Source organism: Lepidochelys kempii, chromosome 10, assembly GCF_965140285.1.
Source record: "Lepidochelys kempii isolate rLepKem1 chromosome 10, rLepKem1.hap1, whole genome shotgun sequence".
NCBI lineage: Eukaryota > Metazoa > Chordata > Testudines > Cheloniidae > Lepidochelys > Lepidochelys kempii.
In genome coordinates this window covers 73,945,248-73,971,472 of record NC_136389.1, presented here as the reverse complement: position 1 = coordinate 73,971,472, position 26,225 = coordinate 73,945,248, and the positions used below count along the sequence as shown (strand labels likewise).

The following is a 26,225-nucleotide window of genomic DNA, read 5'->3' as shown; positions in this document are numbered from 1 at the left end:
TTACTTGGGTGGTGAAAATCCCATTACCATACCAGCAGAGAGGCAGTGGCTGAAAAAGCAGAAACTGTGGAACCCATCATCTTTTTCTTTTTTCTTTTTTTTTTGGGGGGGGGGGGGGGAAGGTGGTAGTGGTGGGGAATACATGAACTAACAGCCCATTCTGCTTTGAAATATAGCATCATTAGACTAAATGTGGTCCTCTCCTGAAGCTTGAGGGAAAATATAGGAGGCTGGAGGGTGGAGAGAGAAATGGGACAGAGGAGGTTTTTTTTTTTTCTTGTTTAGTTTGAAAAAGAAAGCGACTGAGGATATCTACCCCGCCCCCAGCATGTTTCATAGCTTTTTATCCTTTCACTGCAGAGCCAGATTTGACACATTGATTGTACTTTGATGCTGTGGGAAACTGTGAAAACTTATTAGGATTTTATTTTTTGATCTGACTAAGGTTGATAACTTGATTTACTAAGCGTTGCAATGTCATTCCTAGTTTGCTCTGCAGAGATAGCCAAACTGTGCTTAGCTGGAGATGGTCCCAGCAGTGGAATCAGGGCTCACCAGGCGTGCTGGGCAGATCACAATTTTCTTATCCCATAAAAAATTTTAGATATCAAAAAATTTTCCTGGCCTGAATCAGGCCAAAAAGTTAAAACTCTCAAAAGTGTCTGTGAGCCAAATATTTAAAATAAGTTTAATTTAGGTGGATCAAAGAGTTTCATTTTGAGAATTCCAAAATGTTTTGTTTCAATTTTGACCATTTTTAATTACATATTTATTTTTCCTTGAATTACCTTAAATTTCAAAACAAAAAGTTGTTTCTAATCAGAAAATCAGAACTTTGTTTAAAAAACGTTAAAAAAACGATTATAAAAATTTGGAGTTTAAAAATTACCAAAAAAGATCCTTTTCCATGAACAGTTTAAGTCTTGCAGAAATGGCATTTTCTGACCAGCTCTACTGATGTGGGTAGAAGTGGAAGGTGTGAATCCTAAATCAGAGGGAGAGCACCATACAACTTTGATCCAGCCTGTTCTCTGAGCAACGACATGAACAAGGTCCAGCATTGGGAGTCAGGAGACCTGGGCTCTATTCCCAGCTCTGACAGTGTCAATTTAGGCAAGCCACTCAACTTCTCTTTGACTCAGTTTCCCCATTTGGAAACAAGAATTTGTCATGTGGCTTATCCTCCTGTGTAGTAAGCTTTTTAGATGGAAGGCTGAAATGTGCCGTAGGAGAGTTAAGTCTTATTAGGAAAAGGAGAGCAAATAATAATGCATCTTGAAAATTAAGATTTTGGTATCCTATAAGCAAAGAAAGAGGTCACAAGCACCTAATCTAATCACAACCCAAGCTAAAATTTCACAGTAGTTTCTATGCACGTGTGTTTCAAATGCAATGACTTCCACTCCCTCCCTCACTGCTCTCTCTCTCAAATGTACCTGCTTCACATATGAATGCAGCTTTTAAGCTATATTCTTGTAGCAAAATGCCAACACAATTTTCTGTGTACCTGATTTTTAAAAACAGAAAATATCATAAGGTCCTTTGAGGCCTTGCCACAGGGTAGTTGGTTAACATGTATCATATTTGAAGGCCCTGTCAGTCTAGATGATGTTGACTGGATGTATAGCTTTGGTGTACTCTGGATGTCTTCCACATTGAGGCAGAAACATATTGTTACTGAACTTTTAGTTCACGGGAATCTCCTCTCTTTTCTTTTCATTCGCTCTTTCGTTGAGTTCAATAATTTATTTTACTGTTTTTCTCCCAGCTCCAGCTTTTGAAAGTATCATCCACTCGTCCTCCTCATATCCAGCCCCTAATGTTAGACTGACATTAGCGGATGATTCATCACTGTAAAACTAATCAGGGCTGACCACTGTCCAGAAGCATACAGTTACATGACGTTGTGACATTGCAAAGCTGTTTGATGAGGCTACCCTGCCCTCTGGTTTTTGTTCTTTCACCCCTAACCAGATTTAGCATTGTAAATAACCAAGGAAATTGACGAAGGGCGACAAAAACATTCTGAGAAAAAAAATCCAACTTTCTCTTATTACAGACATACATTAAGGGCCTGATTTTCAGATTATGAGCTCTATTAGTACAGGCATAAATCTGCATACAAAAATTCTATTCCCTGGTTGCAAAATGCACACAGAAGTCACAGCCCCACTGAAAATCAGGTCTGTAAAGCGTGTACATCTGGATTTGCTATAATGGGCAGTGAGAACAGGAAACTACACAAAACCCTGAACATCAGATCAAATATACCAGTAAAGGCGGGCATCTTCCATGGGAGCAGCAAAACACGATCACAATTTATTATTATTTTAAACACTGCATTGTGATTACACAAAAACCTTCAGAAATGTCCCTGACTTTACTGGATTTTGTCCAACTTCTCTGAAAGGACGCAAAGAGCTACAAGATTTGTTGAGAAGATCCAGCTGATATTTGGATACTTAATGGCTTTGAAAGGTTTAGATACTTCTTTCTCCCAGCCTAGACAGATCCTTCTCCTTTACCTCTTTATTGACCCCCCCATTCCCATTCCTCCCTCAAAACTAAGCTCCCTCTTTCCAACTCACATCCCACTCCCGACAGCTGATGATATGCTGGCCTGGGTGATTTCACAAGGGCAAGTGATTTCCTAGGTCTTACACATACACTGTGAGGTACTAGCCTGGGTGCTCCATTCCCCAGACTCGAAGCAGCCCCTAATACATCTCTCTCTCTCTCACACACAACTTTTCCCCTGACCTTGGAACTCATAATAACTGAAGGGAAGCAGAGACTGCCCAACTTGCTGACTTTGGGTCTCAAATTTTGTGAGCCTACCAACAATTTCAGGTGTGGTTCAAAATGTGTACAGAAGTGTGGGCTGGTTCCTATTTTCCTCCAATCCAGTCACCCATTCCTAAATGTGAATCTACTGTTATGCGTTCTTATTATCACCTCCTACGGACTAACCAGCTACTGAGCCACCTGTTCACTTACCAAAATTATTTTCATACAACTGGATAACAACTTTGTGTCCATAGGAATGTCAACTATTTGCCTGCACATTTGCCCCCCCTTCCTTGACATATATTTATCTCTCACCCTCCTTTGGAATGCAACTTACAGGGACATGTTTCGTTACTTGAATTGACTAGAAAGAACCAAGTCAATCAAGTAATAGAAATGAATAGTATTTCACCCAAATCATTTTTGAAACCAGATCCAGAAAAATACCTCCTGGGTTATACAGTCCACCCTCTCAACTCTGCTATTGCAGGGCTGCTGTCTACAGTACAATACATGTGTTAGTGCTTTGTCCAGCCAAGACTGAAATGTCTCCAGCAACAGGGCTTCTGTCACTTATCATGAGAGACTATACCACAGTCTTGGCACTGTCAGACAATTTTGAAACCTATTTTCACCTAGTAAAATTTAACCATGTACCTTCACACTATCCTGACCAATTCCTCCCCATCCATCTCCCACTCCAGAAAGGTGTTAAATGCCTCTAGCTATTTGCTGAGCACCCTCAACCCCCACAGAGTTCAGCGTCTTGCAGGATTGGCCCTTAGTGTTTAAACCTTTCAGACATGTCTAGTTAGTTCATAGATTCCAAAGCCAGAGGGGACTCTTGTGATCCCTCCAGGATGTGCCTCTCGCTTTCCCTTAATTTTCCAACCAGCTGTGTCGATCCACCAATGGGAGCTTGGGCATTAGGCTTTTAACAACCACTGTCATCTTATTCTGCTCAGTTGGAGTCTAGACAACCCAATAGTAAAGATGCTGGCAGCATTTTATCTACACTAAGGCTCCCTTTATGGTAAACCAGGAGAACACTTCAAGAAAAAGCTCAGAATAGGTAAATCCTTAGTCTACCAGCAGAAAGTCTGATCTTCAGTACAAATGTTCACTTCCACCAAGGCTTAGGGTGTGTTTATTATCCTCATAGTGCTTACGGGCAAATATTTGATGCCCGTAACAGCAAGTTTAAAGATTTATTATTCCCACTTATAAATTAATATTGGATTCTTCCCATGCAAATGCAATATTATGAAGCACTTACCCCAGATTAAAACAATGTACCTCAATGGTATGAAATACAAAATAACTGTCACTGCTGTCATAACTAAGCAGGCCAGGACCGACAGGAAAGGCACTGTCCAGTTGAATGTGCTGTAAATAATAATAAGAAAACCTCTTCAGTGTTACTGATCTTAAATGCTGTCTATAACTTACAGCCCATTAAGAACTCAGGGACTCCTTCTGCAATATTCAATGCATATAAATAAACTGTAAAGTAAAGCACAGAGACTTTGGAAGACAGATACGTAGATTTCTGCATCTGGGTGCTACAAAGGGAATAGTCTCTGGATTCTACATATCTCATTGCAGGTCTATCACTATTTTTATTTAGGGAACTGTCACAAGACAGCAGCAGTCCAAGCCTTTTCATGTCACCAACATGCCTCAGACTTGTTCTGGAGAAGCACATGATTCAGTCACCATGCTTATTTAGTCTTTGGTATCTTCTGAGAATGACAACATTTTCAGGCATGATACTCTCAGGTGAGGAACAAGTCTCGATACTCTCCCTTAGGAATAAGTCTTAGAAGCTCAGTTCATTTCACTCAGGCCACCATGTAGCCCAGTTACTACTGACCTAGCCCTGTATGTCAGAGCTAGAGGTGAAATAACTGAAAGTTGCAATTTCTTGCCTCTTCACAGTTACCCTGTTGCCCTTGCACTATGCCTCTCTGATCTCCATCTACTTCCTGGCAGTGGCAGCTAAACACTAGGCAAACTGGAGTACAAGGCATTAGTTAAAGCATGAGTGGATTTACAGATCAGGGTGTCCTTGCATTACATGGATCACCTGCAGGTGAAGAGAGTCAAAAGTGGACCACTCAGAACAACATCAGGCTATAAAATAAGATGATCTTCATCTCACATACAAAATTTGTAGGAGGGGGAAAATATTTTTAACTTCCAGGGAGGTATTAAAATATTAAGGAAAGATAGGGTGAAAGGGCTACCACAATTATTACACAACTGTGTAGCTTAACTTAAAAACAAAACACAAAACAGCTCAATACAGTTAAGCTCTTAAAAATCCTTCGGACTGCATAATCAGAGTGACAGAGCTCTGGCACAAACCAGACTGTCACTTTAAAAAAAAAACTAAAAAAATAACTTTGGTAGCAATTTTTTAATGGTACATCATTTTTGAATTACAATGGAATTCCTTGGAAATTACATAGGGCATCCACATTAATACCAATGGGTTCTTTAACATCATTGTTACCAAAATAAATACCAGAATTAACAGTGTTTAAGCACTCTGAGCCTTCCTGCCATGCAGCTGGACAGAACAGTACTCTGTTCATGGAGTGGAATACATCTCTTGGCCATTTCCACCACAGCTGGGATGGATGGAGTGGAACCACAACACATGGATTTGATATATTTTTAGCCCCGACCCAGCTCCTCATTTAAGTGTAGCTCTGCGACAATTACTTTGTGTTAAAGAGAAAAAAAAGTGAGTGTCAGTTACACTCCACTATGCGTGTAATTATAAAATACAAACGTGTGTGTGTGTGTGGTGGAGGGTGGGGGGGGAAGGGGTTATTTAGAGACACCCCCCCACCTCCGTGCTTCCTAGTGTGAGGCATAAGTCATAGGCCTTCTGTTGTGACAAATGATAAAGGACCTCCTTAGGATTCCTCATGGCAGCAGGAAGCCTAAACTGATACATAGACAAGCACTTCAAGGCACAGGATGGGGTGACAAGCAACAGATAACCCATATGTCCGGCCTTGGGAGGAATGATGGGAAGAAAGCTTCAGGCATTAATCCCCACCTAGTTCAAAGACAGAGGATGAACCGGAGGAATACCCTCAACTGCACCTCTGTGACCACCTCCCTCCAGCAGCAGAGTCCCTGGACCCACAGGTCAGAGTCCCCCATTCCCTACCCTCATCCATGGAGGTAGATAAGAAAGGGGGCTGAGGGCAGCACACTGGGGAGAGCTGGGAAGAGGCAGTGCTGCTGCTAACTTTTGTCCTCTCTACTTTGAGCTGTCTTCTGTGGTACCACTGCTGGGGAGAAGAAATGGAGCCAGGCCTGGCCGGGCTCTTCCCCTACAACTCCCAGCCACTCTCTGAGGGAGGAATTTATTTCCTTACTTATAGCTATGCACCTTTGCACTGTCCTAAACATTTTAGGGCCTGGCAACAAAACATTCACTTACTTTTTAATTCTTTCTCCAAATGAGGCTATTTCTTCTAAGATGTTTTGAACAGTTATAACAATATCCTGCACCATGTGGATTCTTTCAATTAATCCCTTTTTCTCAGATTCCTGAAAAGTAAACCAAATTTTAATTTATTTTCCATTTCCTAATGTGTTCATAGACAAAATAGGTATATAATAGATTTTCATATCCACACATGTGGATGTTCAGCTGGGAGCAGGAGAGAATACACACAGTAGTTTAAATGTATGTACAATACATTTATAATATACTACATTACTTTGTGTATCTCCCCCCTCCACCCCACCCCTTCAGGTGAGCACAGGTCCTTTTCCAACAGTGATCATCTACCCCACAGAGGCCTGACAGGTAAATGCATCTCATCCCAGACCTGCAATTCTTGCTTGATGTTGACCTGCACTAGACTTTGCATTGAGAACCTGATTAGGAGACGTGCTGAGGATCTGCAGGTGCTCAGAATCTTGCAGGATCAAGCTCACTCAGAAGCAATTACTGCTAAATATACAAATTCTGCTAAATTGGGCGATGGTTTTCTGATGCAAACACAATATACCACACAAATGAGTTCCCACATTCCTTGCATGAAACTGTTCATCTAATTCCCTGCTCAAGACAGGATTCACAAGCTTCATAGCCTTATCGACAGCCATTACATTACTCTATACACAAGTATGTGTCAAGTGACCAAATGTAAAATTAAATTATTTCCAATCTCTTGGGTTGGTCTCTCCCAGCACCCAATATGCCTCCACCATTCTCGCTCAGTAAGTGTTAATAACCCAGTCTTGCTTCAAAACAATATCAGACTTACAGGTCAATCTTTGAGTGTGTCATATGTTAACCTAATCATTTCTACTGAACTTTAGAACCAGGTGAGAACTGTCCTAGAGATCTGATTTTCCTCTCTGATATTCTTTCCCCTTTTATCATGTAATGTCCAAATTTCTTTGTGATCATGGTATTGCTAGTCCAATCAAACACTCTAATATGCTCTACTTCCCACCATATCATTTCTATACACCTGTCTGTTCAAGACACAGTTGAGTCTTTTTGCCCAATCTATTTTCAGCAACACTTGTTATACGTGCCCTGTACAGACTCATATATAACCACTGTCTTTGCTTCACAAGTATTTCCATGCAAAGCCAAAAGCATAGAGCATTTCCTCTGACTCAAATCACTAAACATTACAATTCCACAACAAACCCTAAAGATTCCAACCCTCTCCAAAACTATGAACTTTGCCATTTTCACTCAAAATTCTTCAGGGTTTGGATTTTTGCTTCTGGTGGCGAAATAAGCTTACTGCTTATTTTAGGCCACAGGATTACAGGAAACCAATGTGCAGCAATAAAATGAAAGCAAAGAATGCATTAAAATCAGCATGGTTTAAATCAGCCATGGAAATCAGGGTACAATTATCAGTGTTAACATTACATTTCTTTGCACGCAAGTTAGTATGGCTACAAACATTCTAACTAGAAGTGTGCAAAACATTCATTCTGTACAAAATTCAAACACCTGGATATAGAGGTTTTTACATTGCATTTTGATTGTCCAAGAATAGTCCAATTTGAGGGGGCTGGTGGAAATGTGTTTTAACCAATTAAAGCCCAGACTGGGAGGAGCCTGTAGGAGTGGTGCTACCAGCCCCTTGCATGCTCACCTATTTCCCCAGTTACTAGGGCCAGATGAAGGTAATCTAGGGCACCACACATACTCACACTTGGAACATCCCTGTATTTCTGCCTCTGCACATCACCCTACCATCCTCTGCCATGTCCTTGCCCCCGCTTAGAACAGATTGATAGGGTCTACAGCCATCAGATGGAATGGTGGAAGGTTCATCACTATTTCCCTTTCAGCAGTAGGTCACTTGGAGAGGAGTTTGTGTGTACCTGACACAGACTCCCTATCCTCAGCTCCTGCTAGAGTGATGGGATGCCAATCAACAACCTCTGAGACAACAGCCACGTCTTCCTCCCCCTCTCCTCCAAAATATATTTTTAAATAACACATAGTCCTTTTTTTCCTCTCAAAGTAAATTTTAAACAAAAATTCATGATGTGATCAAATTTAAATATTTGGATATTCCTTTTACATATACGTCACTGTGCTATGAAAAGAAGTGGAATTTTAAATATCACATTTGAGTATGAAAAAGTACTTTCACAGAATTTTTTAAATGTGAAATGACCCAGAACAAAATAACCGTTTAATGACAAAACAGAAAAAAAAAACCCAGTCATTTTCACACAGGTCCAGTTATAACCTTGTTAGGGTCAGAATTAAATGATGTCATGGTTATTTTAAACTATTTCTACACTGCTGTTATGCACCTTACATACAAGTGGAACACAGAGCAAAAACTGGAGAGCCAACCCAGTAATTATCTAGTTCTGTCCAACTTGTAGTTGGAGGGAAGGCAAGAAATTTCCAAAAGTGATCTTCCAGGGCAAGCCTACTCTTGCTGCCCAGAGTTGTACGAAGATAATCTGGCAGCACTATCTGCATCATGCTGACTTTATTTACACATCTCCGATTGAGCTACGAAATGCGGTGATAACACAGTTTAACACACGCAACATTACTTCTGCTGCAGCTACCAAGCTGCCTCAGAAAAACAAAACAGTGATTCATTCTGAAGGATATAATAGCAATCATATGCGTTTCCTTACTTAGCATACACATATGCACACACACAAAGTCACTGCTAGATAGTGGCATTTCCAATTTGTAATATAAAACATACAGGACAGAAAAGTGCGTGTGTGTGTGTGTAGTCTACAGAAATAATTAACAAGTGCTGTCACTGAAATCAGATTCTGATTAGCGAGTAATCTGGGTTGCTCTTGTGATGTACTTACACACTAATGTTTTTTTGCAAGGATCATTTGAAAATTCCAGGATTTTTTTCTATGCCTCATTCTGTGTTACGTACTTGGGGAGCGATGGGGGGAGTGGCAATTAGTACCAGGACCCTAACTCCAGACACACAAAGCATAACTCATTAAGTGACACAAAAGAAGATAAACGATGCACAATAAAGGCCTGATTTTCCAACGTTCTTTGACCCCTTGTGAGGTTCTGAGCAGCCTCAGCTCCTATTGAAGTTTGCACCCCACAGTATACTGGACCCAAGAAATGATGCAAGACCGAACGTTCTAAAGTCATGAAGATAGAGTCACTGCTCTTTGTTATATAGAAATAAATACAGGCAATCATCATGTAAAAAGCTTTGTTTGAGCATCAATAAATGTACTACATTTGAGTCCGATGTAGAATGAATTCAAAGGAGGATTTCACTTCCATACTCTTTCCAAAGTACACAAGGCTGAAGATTCCACAGCATTACACTCCTTTTGATATTATTGTACCATGACTTTGTGGCCGGAGGTGTCTCAAGTCAATGTGTAATTGGCCCAGTAAAAAAGAAAAAAGTCTGGACACCCACTGTTTAAAACCTTAGCTCATAACGTCTTTGTTTAAGTTTAAATTTAAAATAAACGATCCTGCCTGTTTCCAGCAAATCATTTTTTCTTCAAATGAATAGTGAAATCCCCATTTCTTCAAGGCCTTTTTCTTCCCTATTTCTCAGCTGATCACAGCACTGTAGGTAGAATCAAACTAGTTTCAGCCTCTGGGAAAGCATTAACACCATCAAAATAAATGTACAACTGCGAATTAATTATATAATCAGTATGTTACTTTAAATCTTCCATGCGTATCCTGATTTAACAAAACCTTCATTTCTATACTAATTGCATGAACAAAAACACAAAGGGGTCTTACAAAAGATTAACCATGTCAGGAAAAAAAAAAAGTTCAGCGAATTCAGAAATTAAGTCTTTTGTGTCCAACACACACACATCAGCCTGAACTTAAAAAGCAAGATACAAAGCCTTTGCCTATGTAAGGAAAGGTGTTTCCACCTTTCACTCTTTATTAGAGTTATGACCAGTGGTGAGCTGGAGCTGGTTCGCTGGAACCGGTTGTTAAATTTAGAAGCCCTTTTAGAACCGATAGTCCCGCGAGGGACAACCGGTTCTAAAAGGGCTTCTAAATTTAACAATGGTCAAAAGTGGCACCTTAGGCACCAACTCCATGGGTGCTCCGGGGCTGGAGCATCCACAGGGAAAATTTGGTGGGTAAAGAGCACCCGCCGGCAGCTCCTCACCCCAGCTCACCTCCACTCCGCCTCCTCCCCTTAATGCGCCGCCTCGCTCTGCTTCTCCGCCCCCCACCCCCGCTTCCCGTGAATCAGCTGTTCGCACAGGAAGCCAGGGAGGGCTGAGAAGCAGGCGGCAGCTTCACGCTCAGGCCCAGGGAGGCAGAGGTGGAGAGGAGGGGAACTGGGGCGGGGGGGGGAAGCGCGAGGAGGGCCGCCTGCGCTGCAGCAGGTAACCCGGGGGAGGAGGGGGAGTGCGCAGGGGAACCGCTCCCCGCCCCAGCTCGCCTCCGCCACCCTCGGCCTGAGTGTGAAGCCGCCGCCTGCTTCTCAGCCCTCCCCAGCTTCCCGCCGAACAGCTGATTTGCAAGAAGCGGGGCAGAGAAGCGGAGTGGGGTGGCGCATTCAGGGGCGGAGGCGGAGCAGAGGTGAGGTGAGCTGGGGCCAGACGTGGGGCAGGGCAGGGAGCTGCCGGTGGGTGCTGTGCACCCACCAAATTTTCCCTGTTGGTGCTCCAGCCTCGGAGCACCCACGGAGTTGATGCCTAAGGCACCACTTTTGATGTGATCAGTGTCTCCCCCCCCCAGCTATGCTACCCCGTCCCTAGGAGCCAGAGAGACCTGCCGGCTGCTTCCTGGGAGCTGCCCCAGGTAAGCATTGCCGGGATTCCCCACCTTGCCCCCCAGCAGGTCCCTCTGGCTCTTAGGGGCTGGGCGGCGTGGGCACCCACTACGGTGGCCCACAAGACCCTCCTGCCCGGTTCTGGGGGCAGTCAGGGGAAAGGGGAGGGGGGTGGATGGGGCAGCGGTCCCGGGGGGAGGCATCAAGGACCATGGGGGGTTGGATGGGGAAGGAGTCCCCGGGGCGTGGGGGACACAACCCCTCATGGGGTGAGGCGGGAACTGGTTGTTAAGATTTTGGCAGCTCATCACTGGTTATGGCAGCGAATAATTGGCCCACATAAATTCACTTGAAGAGTTATGTACAAATCTCTCAACTTCATCTCACTGAAATTTAATAAATTTCCCAGAAAGTAAGGGACAGTAACAAAAGAAATTTCACTTCAGCTTTAAAACTGATGAGAATGACTTCATTTTGAAATTGTGTGAAATATGAAGGGGGGAAAAATCTCTTACAATAAACAGAAATCCATGACTGGTCAGATATGTTTACTAGACCCAGACTTCCCTGTTGAAATCATTAGGAACTATAGATGCACAGATTTTAAGTACAGAAGAGAGACTGTTAGATCATCTAGTCTGACCTCCTGTACAACACAGGCCATAAAATTTCATCTAGTTATTCTGTGTAGCGGATCGCAGGCTCACCGACGCAGCGCCTCTACAGGCTCCAGGACCTGCTTGGGCCTTAAACAAGGCCTCAGCCTGGGGAGTTGCCAGGCTTGAGCTCCCCAGCTCCTCTTGCCTTTCCCCAGCACTGCTCTGCATCGGGTACCTTTGCTCCTTCGGGCAGCTAAGTTCATCTCTCTCCAAAGCTAGAGAGAGACTCTTTCAGCTCCTGGCCCCCCAGCCCCCTTATCAGGGCCAGCCAGGCCCTGATTGAGCTGGCCACACCTGTGGTCAGCTACTCCCTCAGCTGCTCACACTCCTTTTATCCCAGCCACAGCCCTCTCCAGTGCTGCTTTTAACCCCTGTCCTCCTGGAGTGGGGCAGCTGCCCCACTACATTCCTGTATTGAGTTCAATGGCTTGTGTTTGACTAAGCACGTCTTCCAGAAAGGCATGCAGGCTTAACTTAAGACATCCAGAGACGGAGAATGCACCACTTCCCTTGAAAGTTTGCTCCAATGTTTAATCACCCTCACGGTTAAAACCATGCACCTTATTATCTGTCCTTTAAATTTCTTCCTATGGAAACATCCAATATAGTATGTGTTTGTTAATCTATTACATTACAAATTCAAGGACAGTTTCTAATGCTGTTCTCTAAGTGCACTGCTGACTCATATGGTAATGTATTGTATAACTGAGACTTCAAGCTTGAAATCACAAACAATTCCTAAATGGCTTTATACCACTCGGATTTCAGTTTAGTTACATAAAACACTCACACAAAAAAGAAATGTTGCATGTAACTTTCATACAACTGGTATTCATCAACAGATTTTTGGCATGCCATAGGAAACGCACATATTAACCCAAGGGACGTTTGGGGGAGAGAAGAGGATATAAAGGAAAAAAAATAATAGTGGCAAATCACAAAAAGAGTAATAAAGGGGTGAGACAGGTCCCAAAAAATAAAAATAAAAAAAATTCATGAATGAAAACCTAGAAATTTTCAGGAAAAAAAATCTGTTGTGAAAGTTTGACTAGCTCTTGGGCAGGTCTAACTATCATGATCAGCTTTTATGCAGAAGATAACCCAAACTGACATTGTCCTTGAAAGCATAACATGGGTAATGCTTTAATGGGATTTGTCCAATATACTAGGTACGATTTCTCCAGTGTATTAAGAACAAACAGGATTGACTTTAAAAAAAAAATCCAAAACACTCAGGCATGCATGGCTTCTTGCTCTGTTGTTCTTTTGGGTTTAAAAAATATGTTGTGGTCATTTAAAGAAATGCAGACTTTACCAATGCTTGATTTTCGTTGTAACTGTCATGCACTATGCCATAGTATGGTGTTTCAAACCCATCTTTGCCAAAGAAAGATTCCCAAAGACCAATATATTCACAGATGTGTATCCTTTGAAATCAAAAGGATTTAATGGATTATAAACCTCAGAGAATTGTCCCCAACTGTTATTGACTGTATAGGGGAGAGAATGAATCTCCATATTCTGCCAGGTCAAGGTACTCTCAGTTGTAACAGCTGCCCTAATATTTAAGGAAGTTGTTTGTATCAACATGGGTTGATCGTGAATCTATGTAGGTTGATATATTGGCATAATCTAATCAGTGTAGTACATGAGTATGTCCCAAGAGTAAGTTCATGTCATTTAATGAGAAGAAGGCTTAGGCAAAGAGGTAGGTTTTGTATTTTACTCTGAACATGAGGTTCTTGGTCATTCTAGCAGCAAGTTCCATAGTCTTGGCCCAGTTCCTGTGGAGGTTTTGTTTCCTCTGCTTAGAAGTCTCTCCCTGTTGGTGGCTGACAGTTTCATTGTTCCAGTGTAATAAGGCTGTTGTAGGCAGTAGTGGTCATGGAGGGGGAGAGTCTCTCTAGTAGCTAAGATGAATTTCATGCAGTGCTTTGAAAATGAGCACAGCAACCTTGAACTGGACTCTGATTTGTGCTTCTCCATTATGGCCTTTGAATAGACTGAAATGATCCCAACAACCTGTGTTGCAAAGACACTTTCTTGCCCTTTATTACATCTATTGTCTGCTGCTGGAGGATTCTCATTACTTAACAGAAGGAGGGGTAAATGTACACAATGCATGCCTAGATTTGTACACCTACTTCATACAATCCAAAGATGATAGGCAGTTGTACATTTCAGGATTTCTATTTTTTAACACCATGCTGAAAATATGCCTGCCTGCCAATGGAAATCTGAATGTATCTGAACTAGTCAATGAACAATAGAGGAAAGTATACATTCTAGAGTGACATATAAGGTCCAAATTATGCTCTTAGTTACAATGATGTGAAATTCATGACAACTCCATTCAAGTTAATGGCATTATTTCAGAGTGACACAAATGAGAGCACCATTGGCCTGAAAGGGGCATATTTTCAAAACTGGTGTGCTGTAACCACTGCTCATCATGCTAATCAGTATTGTCTTGCTGTGACCTTGCAGTTCCTCCCCCCTTCCCCATCTGTTTGTTGTATACACCTGTTGTCTCTTATTTTTTCCACTGAGACCATAAGCGCTTTGGGGCCTGGATTTGTGTTTGTACAGTACCTAGCACAATGGGACTGGGACCTCTAGGTGTTACCACAATATAAATAATAAATAATAATAGTATAAATAATGATAAGAACCACCTCTCCACTTTCTGGTGTAAGAGAGGTTTCCAGGAGGAAAGGGGCACGGCAAGAGCAATCCCTGTACTCCCCCTTTGTCAAACTGGCCATTTGGGTCCATAGGTAGCCAGGTGTAACTTACAGTAGCTATAAGGCTGCCCTAAGTATTACCTGAAACCAGATTAGTCCCCATATGGTTGCAAAATTGGGACAGAGTTTATTTAGAGCTCCTTTATACTCCCCCTCTAAAGTCCTGCCCCGAGCACAGCTTACCCAGACTGGAGGAGCCAGCCCTTACATTTCTATCTTGTTCCTAGAAAATATTACTGCTATGTCTATATCCATGGTGTACCAGTGTTCCTATAAATAACTTCACTGAGCAGTAGTGACAGGCTGAAATCAAGAGACACCAATGATCTAGGAGGGAGTATTCATGCTACTAAAGAAGCTTTCATGCTCATAGACTCATAGATATTGAGGTCAGAAGGGACCATTATGATCACCTAGTCTGACCTCCTGCACAATGCAGGCCACCAAATCTCATCCACCCACTCCTGAAATAAACCTCTCACCTATGTCTGAGCTATTAAAGTCCTCAAATCATGGTTTAAAGACTTCAAGGTGCAGAGAAACCTCCAGCAAGTGACCCGTGCCCCAAGCTGCAGAGGAAGGCAAAAAACCCCTAGGGCCTCTTCCAATCTGCCCTGGAAGAAAATTCCTTCTAGACCCCAAATATGGTGATCAGCTGAAACCTGAGCACGTGAGCAAGATTCACCAGCCAGATACCCAGGAAAGAATTCTCTGTCATAACTCAGATCCCACCCCATCTAACATTCTATCACAGGCCATTGGTCCTATTTATCTTTAGTAGTTAAAGATCAATTAATTGCCAAAATCATGTTACCCCATCATACCATCTCCTCCATAAACTTATCAAGTTTAATCTTGAAGCCAGATAGGTCTTTTGCCCCCACTGCTTCCCTTGGAAGGCTGTTCCAGAACTTCACTCTTCTGATGGTTAGAAACCTTCATCTAATGTCAAGTCTAAACTTCCTGATGGTCAGTTTATATCCATTTGTTCTTGTGTCCACATTGGTACTGAGCTTAAATAAATTCCTCTCCCTCTCTGGTATTTATCCCTCTGATATATTTATAGAGAGCAATCATATCTCCCCTCAGCCTTCTTTTGGATGGGCTAAACAAGCCAAGCTCCTTGAGTCTCCTTTCATAAGACAGGTTTTCCATTCCTCGGATCATCCTAGTAGCCCTTCTCTGTACCTGTTCCAGTTTGAATTCATCCTTCTTAAACATGAGAGACCAGAGCTGCACACAGTATTCCAGGTAAGGTCTCACCAGTGCCTTGTATAACGGTACTAATACCTCCTTATCTCTACTGGAAATAGCTCGCCTGATGCATCCCAAGACCGCACTAGCTATTTGCATAGCCATATCACATTGGCGGCTTATAGACATCCGGTGGTCAACCAATACTCCAAGGTCCTTCTCCTCCTCCGTTACTTCTAATTGATGCGTCCCCAGTTTATAACTAAAATTCTTGTTATTAATCCCTAAATGCATGACCTTTCACTTCTCATGATTAAATTTCATCCTATTACTATTACTCCAGTTTACAAGGATATCCGGATCCTCCTGTATGATATCCCGGTCTTTCTCTAAATTGGCAATACCTCCCAGCTTTGTATCATCCGCAAACTTTATTGGCACACTCCCACTTTTTGTGCCAAGATCAGTAATAAAAAGATTAAATAAGATTGGTCCCGAAACCGATCCCCGAGGAACTCCACTGGTAACCTCCCTCCAGCCTGACAGTTCACCTTTCAGTATGACCCACTGTAGTCTCCCCTTTAACCAATTCCTTATTCATCTTTCAATTTTTGTATTGATTCCCATCTTTTCCAATTGAACTAATAATTCCCTATGTGGCACAGTATCCAACGCCTTACTGAAATCTAGGTAAATTAAATCCACTGTGTTTCCTTTGTCTAAAAAAAACCTGTTACTTTCTCAAAGAAGGAGATCAGGTTGGTTTGGCATGATCTACCTTTTGTAAAACCATGTTGTATTTTGTCCCATTTACCATTGACCTCAATGTCCTTAACTACTTTCTCCTTTAAAATTTTTTCCAAGACCTTGCATACTACAGATGTCAAATTAACAGGCCTGTAGTTACCCGCATCACTTTTTTTCCCTTTCTTAAAAATAGGAACTATGTTAGCAATTCTCCAGTCATATGGTACAACCCCTGAGTTTACAGATTCATTAAAAATTCTTGCTAATGGGCTTGCAATTTCATGTGCCAATTCCTTTAATATTTTTGGACGAAGATTATCTGGGCCCCCCGATTTAGTCCTATTAAGCTGTCCGCGTTTCGCTTCTACCTCACATATGGTAATATCTACCTCCATACCCTCATTCCCATTTGTCATGCTACCATTATCCCTAAGATCCTCATCAGCCTCATTAAAGACTGAGGCAAAGTATTTCTTTAGATATTGGGCCATGCCTAGATTATCCTTAACCGCCACTCCGTCTTCCGTGTTTAGCGGTCCCACTTCTTTCTTTGTTTTCTTCTTATTTATATGGCTGTAGAATGCTCTTAATTTTCTTTCATTACATGATCTGGTGAAACATCCTTGTCTATCAGACAGCTAGTATTAAAACAGCATTGTTAGCACAAGAACGCTCTTTGTAGCTTATTGTACTTTCAAGCCTTTATCATCTTTAGTCTTCAGTGATATTAATGGGAGATGTGGAAATATTATATGTGATTGTTAAATTGAAGGGGTGAAAAAACCCTAATGCAATTGTTTTTACCCTAAGGAATGAAAACAATGAGATGATATTGTCTTGAGTGACCTTTCCTAAGTATAGGGATATATCGTCTTACACAATAGACTCTTGGTTCATGTTTCAATTACTGACCTTTACTGTGGAGAAAATTAATGCAATTTTCATTGTAAACCACCCGTACAAATAAGATTCATACAGAAGGTTTCCACATGCTAAATCTAACACAAATGGAAAATGTCAGCTGTTTGCTACTGGACGAATCTGACTTTTATTTGTTTGGCTGGAGCCTTTCTGAACGATGCTTGTAAAACTTGGTGTATTTTTGGTACCAACTAGTACAACAGAAATTTTCTTATATCAGAAAAAATGCCTTTTTTTTCCTTTGGGGATTTCTTTTCCAAGCATAAGACACTTTATATTTCTTGGAAGTTAGTAAATAACCCTGCTTGCAGCCATAGCCTTATTTGATTTGATCTCATTGCATCTCAGTAGCTTAGCAGGGCTGTGCTACTCACTATTTGGATGGGAGACCCCCAAAGTAACAGGTGATGCTGCAGAAAATGGAATCAATTCAGTAGTGAGCAGTCTTCCTTATTTATCTATGGTAACTTATATGCCCCCTGCAGCACCTGCCAATCTTTAATGTATTTAACCTCACCACACACCTGCAAGATGAGGCACTGCTATTATCCCTGTTTTATAGATGAGGAATGGAGGCGCAGAAGCTAAATGACTTGCCATGCAGGAAGTCTGTGGCAGAGCAAGGAACCAACCGTAGGTTAGTGCCCTAATCACTTGATCATCCTTCCTTCGAGTTTCTGCTGAACCAATTTCCAAACCCGGTATTGGCAGCAACTTTGTTTGGTCTCTTTTGTAGGAAAAGAAAAACTAAGATCCCGACAACCTGAGGTCATGAAAGATTCCATGCCACTTCCAAAAGAGTATTACAAAATCCTTATGAGTTGTATGCAACTTTTCTATACCTTTGTATTGGAGGGTGAAAGATGCCACAGTGATGTAATTTTAAAACAATCCCCGCTCCAGACAGCTATAGCCTGACAGACCCCAGAGTCTGAAATCTGCATCCAAGATGGCAAGAATCCGAGAAGGCATTCATCCACTGAGCAGATTGTGCCAAAGGGACGAAGCATTCTTATCTTTCACAGTCTTCTGTGTCGGCATTTGTGGGGAAAGGAGGAGCTAGCAATTAAGCCTTGTCATTTTCAAGACTGATCGTTTAGGTGGAAGGGAGTTAATCTGCTCTTCTGTTTTTGAACTAAGCGTCTGTGTGTTTATAATTTGTAAACAGTTCATCTCTCAGGGGTCGTGTTACAGTTCCCAGAAGCACGGTCTGTTATGTCTAACATGCAACAGAATCCAGAAGAGCTATGTGTGCGAGTATTTTGATACAACACATTAATGACAGGAAACAGAAACAGTGACCTTGTATACTATGACCCTACTAGCAGATTTCAACTTTAGGAGTTCCTGTAATAGGAAAAAAATGTATATTTTTCTTTTAAATGCAGACATTGCATAGAGATAATGTCATCAAACTCATTTTTCTTTAATTCGCAAGGGTGTTCCGACCACCCCTATCACTACCGCACTTGAAAAAACTATGAAGATACTGAGCACAGCTAAATGTACTTAAGGATCTAGGCTCCCCTCAATGCACACATGCCATTTCGCTTACTATCCAAAAAGGGAGTACACTTGACAGGATGGTCATACAAGGGTCTAAGTTAATACTTTAATAGAGGTTACATGGTATGGTTATGGTGAGATTTAGCTATGAAGTATTATGGTGATGGGCACCTGATAATGTAATAACAGAGTTGGCACAGCAGCTGCCTCTGCTATGAATAGCTCCACCCAGTTTCATGAGTTGCCAGGTATCATGAGTACTTAATGCATATAGCAGTGAGGTCTAGAAGCAACACTGACCACAGCATCATGGTCCTCCCAAATAACCAGCATTTTGAACATTGTCTCTCAGGAGCATTCCAAAACCAAAGTGGTAAAAGAAGAATAAGGTCAAGTTTGGAGAAGTGCAAAATGCAGAGCAATTAGACTCATATCTCAGTTATCCATGTGCAAAAACCCTATAGAAATTGGTGTAGTTACATCAGTATAAAACTGGACCTAAATATTTTGGCTTTGTAGTATATTCATTTATTGCATAGTCCTCTGCCAATTTTGGACAAAACGCTTATTTAACAAATCTTCAAATGTCCTTTCCCCCCTTTTTTACATAAGGTGAAATGTACTGTGTGCCTCTACATAGCAAAACAGAACCACCTCCCTCCCTCCCCCTCCACACACCAGTGAGACTTGTTTTATTGTTCTAAACCATGGTCACAGGCACATATTACAGTCAAATTCATGGTTTAACTGTCTAGAGCTTTAAGACAAGGTAGATAGTTTTCTCTGAAGCAGCATGCACAAATGAAGAAAAGTAATGTGGTAAAACGAAAGCGAATAGGCCTGTCCAAGTGAGTAAACACTGAAGAATGAGGCCATACACCAATAAAGATGAAGGCTCGCATTTTCAAATCTGGTGCCTAAAGTTAGGAAACTCCTCTGATTTTCAGACATGCTGAACATCCACCACTCCATGGAAAATCATGCAACTCTTAGTTTGAACATGTTAGCCATGCTTTATTGTAAGCATAAAATAAGCGGGAGGAATGATATAATGTGCTAATATGTGAATCAGACTATCATGATTACAGTTGGACAAATACTACCAAAAATGTAATGATAAAGATTTATTCAAATAAAAATAGTCAATTTACTTTTCATTAATTTTCTGCAAATTTCAGTGCACAGTGACTTTTGTTTGGAAGAATATTCACCTGGGAACACTAGCACAAATATGTCAGAGCACAAATATTAGCACCAGAAGCATTCAGTGGCCATCAAGAAAGATTCTTGTTGACTTTAGGATCATTCACTCAGCAGAAACAACAACATTTGAGTTAGTTGACCAATCACACAATGCAAACAGTGAATTATAAATGAGAAGACTTGAACTGATAGTTGTGGTATATAGATTGTGAGGAATCCACAGTCTGAAATAAATTATTTGTTACATAGTTTTGAATAATAACTGGTAGCTGTATGAAACTCAGATTTCTGCTCAGTTTTTTTAAATTTCCGACAGAACAGTAAGCTAAATGTAAAGAAGTTGTTCCCAGCAAATAGCTTGTTTAGATCGAACCCTAATGTACACAAGTGGGTAATGTTAAGGGTTTGTATACTAACTATGACTTTGATTTACTACTGAACAGTTAATTTCAACGTTCTATTAACCTATGGAATATTCAAGAAATGGCATGCCAAGTTATTATGAAATTTTGCAAGTTGCACATAACCTTGTGAATATTTATGCCCTAAAATCTAAATTCCTTTTGCTAACAGTTATTCATTAAATAATTCCTTACCTTTTAGTTCTGAAAGAATTTATAGACTATCAGATTCCCCTTCACTTAGTTATGTTTTTTTTGTAAGATGTATATATTAAGTTCTTGTAATCTTTCTTCATATGTCATGCCTTCTAATCCTTTTTATCATTTGTCATCTTGGTTTGATAAACTGGAAAGAATCCGATGTATTTTTCAGAATGAAGCGGGAGGATGAGCAAGTATATTCAGATAAACTAAGAGGCACCTCTCTTCAACCGCAATCCTTTGTACATTTCAGGAGCCAAACTAAAACCAACATTTTTGGAGGGTCTGAAATATTGAGATAACTCTCCCCAGCCCTCCACAAATCTCAGCATTTCTGGTCTCCAACTTGGACAAAAACTGGAAATGCCTCAATACCACAAGAAATGTTATTCAGATAGAATTTCCATCTGAGATTCAGAACTGGAATTGTTAAGAAATATTGTACCCAAAAGAGTACAATTTTCCCCGTGATTTCTAGCACACTTTTGGGGACTCCAAAGGGACATCAGTTTTTATAAGCTTCAAATAGGCATCCACACTTTGGAATGCTTATCCAAATGAAACCTCAGATATTCTCAGGTTTGCCCATCATTAATAGAAACCGCCTCTTCCCCCACCCCGCAGCCCGTGCAGAGTATAAACCACAATCTCCTGGAGTAAGACTGCATCATTTGCATTATTTCATTCTAACTGGTGTACCTACATGTGACACACTTACCTTGTCATCCTCATCTTCATCCTCATCCAGGTATGTAGTCTCCTGAAAAACATATGTCCATATTAAAATTCCTCATTGACAGTCAGAGGTTCAAAACATTTACATAACTTTTATCACATTTCATTTGGTACATTTAGTTCTAAACCATTTTTTTAAACTACCATTTTTATTTTATTACTCTATGTTCAAGGTCTTTTCCCCCCCAAGATCAGGAACAATAGCACGCAATAACCTATGCAAATTTTAAGTCTACATCGAGGTATTTGTGGCTGAGCCCAGCAGTCTGAAGGCAACAGGCTTTTAAATTCATTGCCAAGTTCTACTGTCTGTAAACAGCTTTGTTCTTAGTCTGATAAATGAACCAGTTGGTATGTCAAGGCTGAAGATTCTATACTCAGTTTGTTCTATCCTCACTGCTACAATGACTGCTCTCTCCCTTTAGGGCCATTACAGAAACATTAGACAGAAGAAAATACATTAGTATGAACATAATCAATCTCAAGAATCACATACAGATTTCTATACAGCATTATTCCTTCAGTTTGACTCCCACTCTGACAGGTAGGGAAGAAAACAAAAGACTTGGCTAGGGTGTGAACTTAGGGACCCCTGGCTTTCAATTCAAGCGTTTTTCTAGCTGAGCCTTTAACAGGATCCTCCAAGTTAATTTAGGTCTTGCTTATTCAATAGGAAGAGTTGAATTACCATATTAAAATGTTTAAACATCACTGAAATGTTGGGATGTGAAGGATCATAATTAAAGGTTGCTTTATTTAGGGAGGTAGTGGTATCTATTCATCAGAGCAAGGGCCTCAGAGCTAGGATATGTGAGTCCTACCTCCAGATCTGCCAATGTCTTTGCTGAAATGCCTTGCGTAGCTAGGTTAATAGTAATAATAATATTTTCCATATCTATGGCAGCTCCCACCTGAGATTCTTAAAACATATTGCAAGTCCTGATGATTATAGCCTCACAGAAACCTAGTAATGTACACTAGGTTAATATTATCCCCATTTTACAGCTCAGGAAACTGAGGCACATGGTTCGGGTTCCACATTTCCAGAGAACGTGATGTGCATTCAGAATGGACAAAATGAATTTTGTTTTTGAAAATTTACATGGGTACGTAGGCATGAAGAAAACTAAGCTACTCCATGTGCAGCCAAGGTCTGGATGAGCAGAAAGAATAGGATTGTACTCAAACCACTGGTATTTTGAAAAAGGGACAGTTATACTACCCACTCCTCCCACCCAGAGCATATGCAACTCAGAGCAACACTACCTATTTTGAGCTACAGGAGGTATACAGAGTTGGAATTCAGAAAGCTCAGAATCTGGGTACCAGAAAAAGAATCCAAGGGATATTAAAGATGCTTTGACCTGCTAGAGGCTCAGTAAGGCTCCAATCCAGCAAAGCACTTGGGTGCACATGTGTAACTTTGCTTACCGGAGAGCATCCTGTTGAGGTCAGTGGCATTACTATATGCACATATGGTGTGCCTTACTCCCAGGTTGCATATGTAGGGGAAGTGACCAACTTTTGATTAACCAAAGTCTTGTTGAAAATAGCTGTTCTGTACTTTTCAGCTGTGTATGCATGGCACTTTGTGGTATCCATCACAAGCACAATAAAGATTTCAGTGAGATTCTGTTTGCTAGGGTACACAACACATCACTGAATGAGCGATGGGCAGTGGCAGCCATTAACTCTGCACTCTCCTGGTTTTATCTGGTTAGTCAGTCTCAAGATTATTTTATAGATTATCTTTTATATTTAATAAACTATTTGTCCTGGATTCTCCCCAGTGGGAAATTCCTATTTTGGTGATGGAATAAAGGACTCAGGGAACATACACAATACACTTATGAATACTTCCGACTTTCCCGACATTGGAGATTAGCAGATTCTCACCATTTATCCTCATGTCAAATCTGCATAGAGTCGCCTGTTACTGAAATATGATTTTCATCATCTTGTAACTACTTTTGACCTGGGAATGACTCAAAACTTCACTAGGAACAACTTGACTAGCTAAAATTATGTTTTTAATACATATTTGACCTAGGATGCCATTTATTCCTTCATTTAAGATCTCCATGTGGTTGCACTATGTTAAGTTGCTTTTTGTGTGTACAAATGACAATGCTTTTCTATGAACATTTCAAAAAGGGAATTTGCCTGGATGTCATTATCAGAATTATCATAAAGCTTTGAAACAGAATCTTCTAGGTGTTAATTTACTCTATTTCTTTCTAACTTCAATGACCTGTGCTATGTATAACATGTTCGAAGAGTGCTAACATTAACATCACAGAAATGACATTTTGTATCATAACAGAGTTCCATTCTGCAATTTACTTTTGCACAGAAAAGACTTTTATTCAAAAATCAGATCTAAAACTGAAATCTAGCTGGATTTGAACAGCTTTGTTTTTCTTTTTAAAGTCAGAGTAAAAATAAGACGAGGATGATATCGATCTCACAGAATAGACTTAAAAACTGGCCTCTCTTTTGGGGTTGTGTTGGCCTTCCTCAGCCCCAGGAAGTCCTGAATCATTCCTGAAAAATAAACTGCAGGGCTGGATATGGACCCAGGGGTTCAAATCATGCCTCCTTGCAATCAGAGATCCAAGGGCCAAGTATTGTCCCATTCTTTGATTAAAACTATTTGAAACTTTGCAGCTGTTTAAGAGCAGTAAGTTTTGTCCCACAATGGTTTATGACATGAAATGAACCACAAAACTCTAGAGACTATTATTTTGTTTTTGACAGGAACCTAGAAATAGAATACCATTTGGACATAGAACTAGCTAAAAACCCATAAACTGTAAGATCATTTTTGCTCAAAGGCAGATTACAATTGGCCCTGAAACATTAGTTTACTTTACTTGCCTGGGTGTCCTGGGCACTGTTGACCTTCCCTGTTGTGATCAGAGAAAAGTTGTACACAAAGAGCAGCAACAAAGCCAGAGGCACCATGTAAAGCTCTATGTGCCAAACAGTGACCACAAATACCTAAGAGAGACAAAGCAATAAGAGGGGATTAAAACAAGTGTTTAAAGAGAAACATAATAAACCCCTTCAATATTATCCCTACTAACATGCATCCTTGTATCTCTGTTAACCTCATTCCCACCCACATCCCTTCAATAAAGAAAATCTACCCAGATAGCTTATTCTCTTTCCATTGTGTTTCATGCATTAGGCTGACGTTTGTTAGCTTCTCTGTCCCCATCTCCTCAGAAGAGTACAAGGCCACCAACATAATGCTAGTGTATGGGGATTATTCCCTCTTTACTGGGACCCTGCCAAGTCTGGACTGCCATTGTCCCCAATGCCAGCTCGTAACAAATGCACTTGGCTACTCTTTAGGAGGCAAATCAACTCAGTTTCATTAAGCACTAATAGCCAGCAGGTTCGATGTGAGTGAGATGGAAACCTTCTGCCCCAAGTGCTGCTGTACATCCACTCCCATGGGATGATTAGACCGTGGATTTTTACAATGCTTTAATTATCTGCTGCTCCTTCTTCCCTGTGCCCAAGCTGATTCCTCATCATCTGGGGTGGCAAAGCAGCTCCCATGTTGAATGGTGTGGACAAAGAGAATAAAGAACTGTTATTTACCCCTTCCCAAAATGCAAAAAGCAGGGGTCACATGCTGAAATTAATAGGCAGAAGGTTTAAAAACAAACAAAAAAAAGTATTTCTTCACACAATGCACAGTCAACGAATCAATTTTGAAGCATTTAAAGGAGAGGAAAGTGATCAGGAACAGTCAACATGGATTCACCAAGGGCAAGTCATGCCTGACTAATCTAATTGCCGTCTATGAAGAGATAACTGGCTCTGTGGATGAGGGGAAAGCAGTGGACATGTTATTCCTTACTTTAGCAAAGCTTTTGACACTGTCTCCCACAGTATTCTTGCCAGCAAGTTAAAGAAGTATGGGCTAGATGAATGGACTATAAGGTGGATAGAAAGCTGGCTAGATTGTCAGGCTCAACGGGTAGTGATCAATGGCTCCATGTCTAGTTGGCAGCTGGTATCAAGCGGAGTGCCCCAAGGGTTGGTCCTGGGGCCGGTTTTGCTCAATATCTTCATTAATGATCTGGAGGATGGCGTGGATTTCACCCTCAGCAAATTTGCGGATGACACTAAACTGGGAGGAGTGGTAGATACACTGGAGGGCAGGGATAGGATATAGAGGGACCTACACAAATTAGAGGAGTGGGCCAAAAGAAATCTGATGAGGTTCAACAAGGACAAGTGCAGAGTCCTGCACATAGGACGGAAGAATCCCATGCACCGTTACAGACTAGGGACCGAATGGCTAGGCAGCAGTTCTGCAGAAAAGGACCTAGGAGTTACAGTGGACGAGAAGCTGGATATGAGTCAACAGTGTGCCCTTGTTGCCAAGAAGGCCAATGGCGTTCTTGGCTGTATAAGTAGGGGCACTGCCAGCAGATCGAGGGACGTGATCGTTCCCCTCTATTCAACATTGGTGAGCCCTCATCTGGAGTACTGTGTCCAGTTTTGGGCCCCACACTACAAGAAGGATGTGAAAAAATTGGAAAGCATCCAGTGGAGCGCAACAAAAATTATTAGGGGACTGGAACACATGACTTATGAGGAGAGGCTGAGGGAACTGGGATTGTTTAGTCTGCGGAAGAGAAGAGTGAGGGGGGATTTGATAGCTGCTTTCAACTACCTGAAAGGGGGTTCCAAAGAGGATGGATCTAGACTGCTCTCAGTGGTAGCAGATGACAGAACAAGGAGTAATGGTCTCAAGTTGCAGTGGGGGAGGCTTAGGTTGAATATTAGGAAAAACTTTTTCACTAGGAGGGTGGTGAAGCACTGGAATGCGTTACC

General features: G+C 41.2%; 1 protein-coding gene across 8 annotated transcripts in view; it reads right to left on the bottom strand.

The window, feature by feature from the left end:
- Nucleotides 1-26,225, bottom strand: part of MCTP2 (multiple C2 and transmembrane domain containing 2) — a 161,587-nt gene that overhangs the window by 5,358 nt on the left and 130,004 nt on the right. For 5 of the 8 annotated variants that reach the window (XM_073304233.2, XM_073304236.2, XM_073304234.2 and 2 more), the window contains 4 exons: nucleotides 24,249-24,371; nucleotides 21,355-21,396; nucleotides 6,248-6,357; nucleotides 4,064-4,173 (listed from right to left, as the gene is read on the bottom strand). In XM_073304233.2, the coding sequence (XP_073160334.2) occupies nucleotides 4,064-4,173; nucleotides 6,248-6,357; nucleotides 21,355-21,396; nucleotides 24,249-24,371 (385 nt within the window). Of the gene's footprint in view, nucleotides 1-4,063; nucleotides 4,174-6,247; nucleotides 6,358-20,706; nucleotides 20,782-21,354; nucleotides 21,397-24,248; nucleotides 24,372-26,225 lie in introns of those variants that run through there. The other 3 variants (XM_073304237.2, XM_073304240.2, XM_073304239.2) reach the window with 3 other exon arrangements.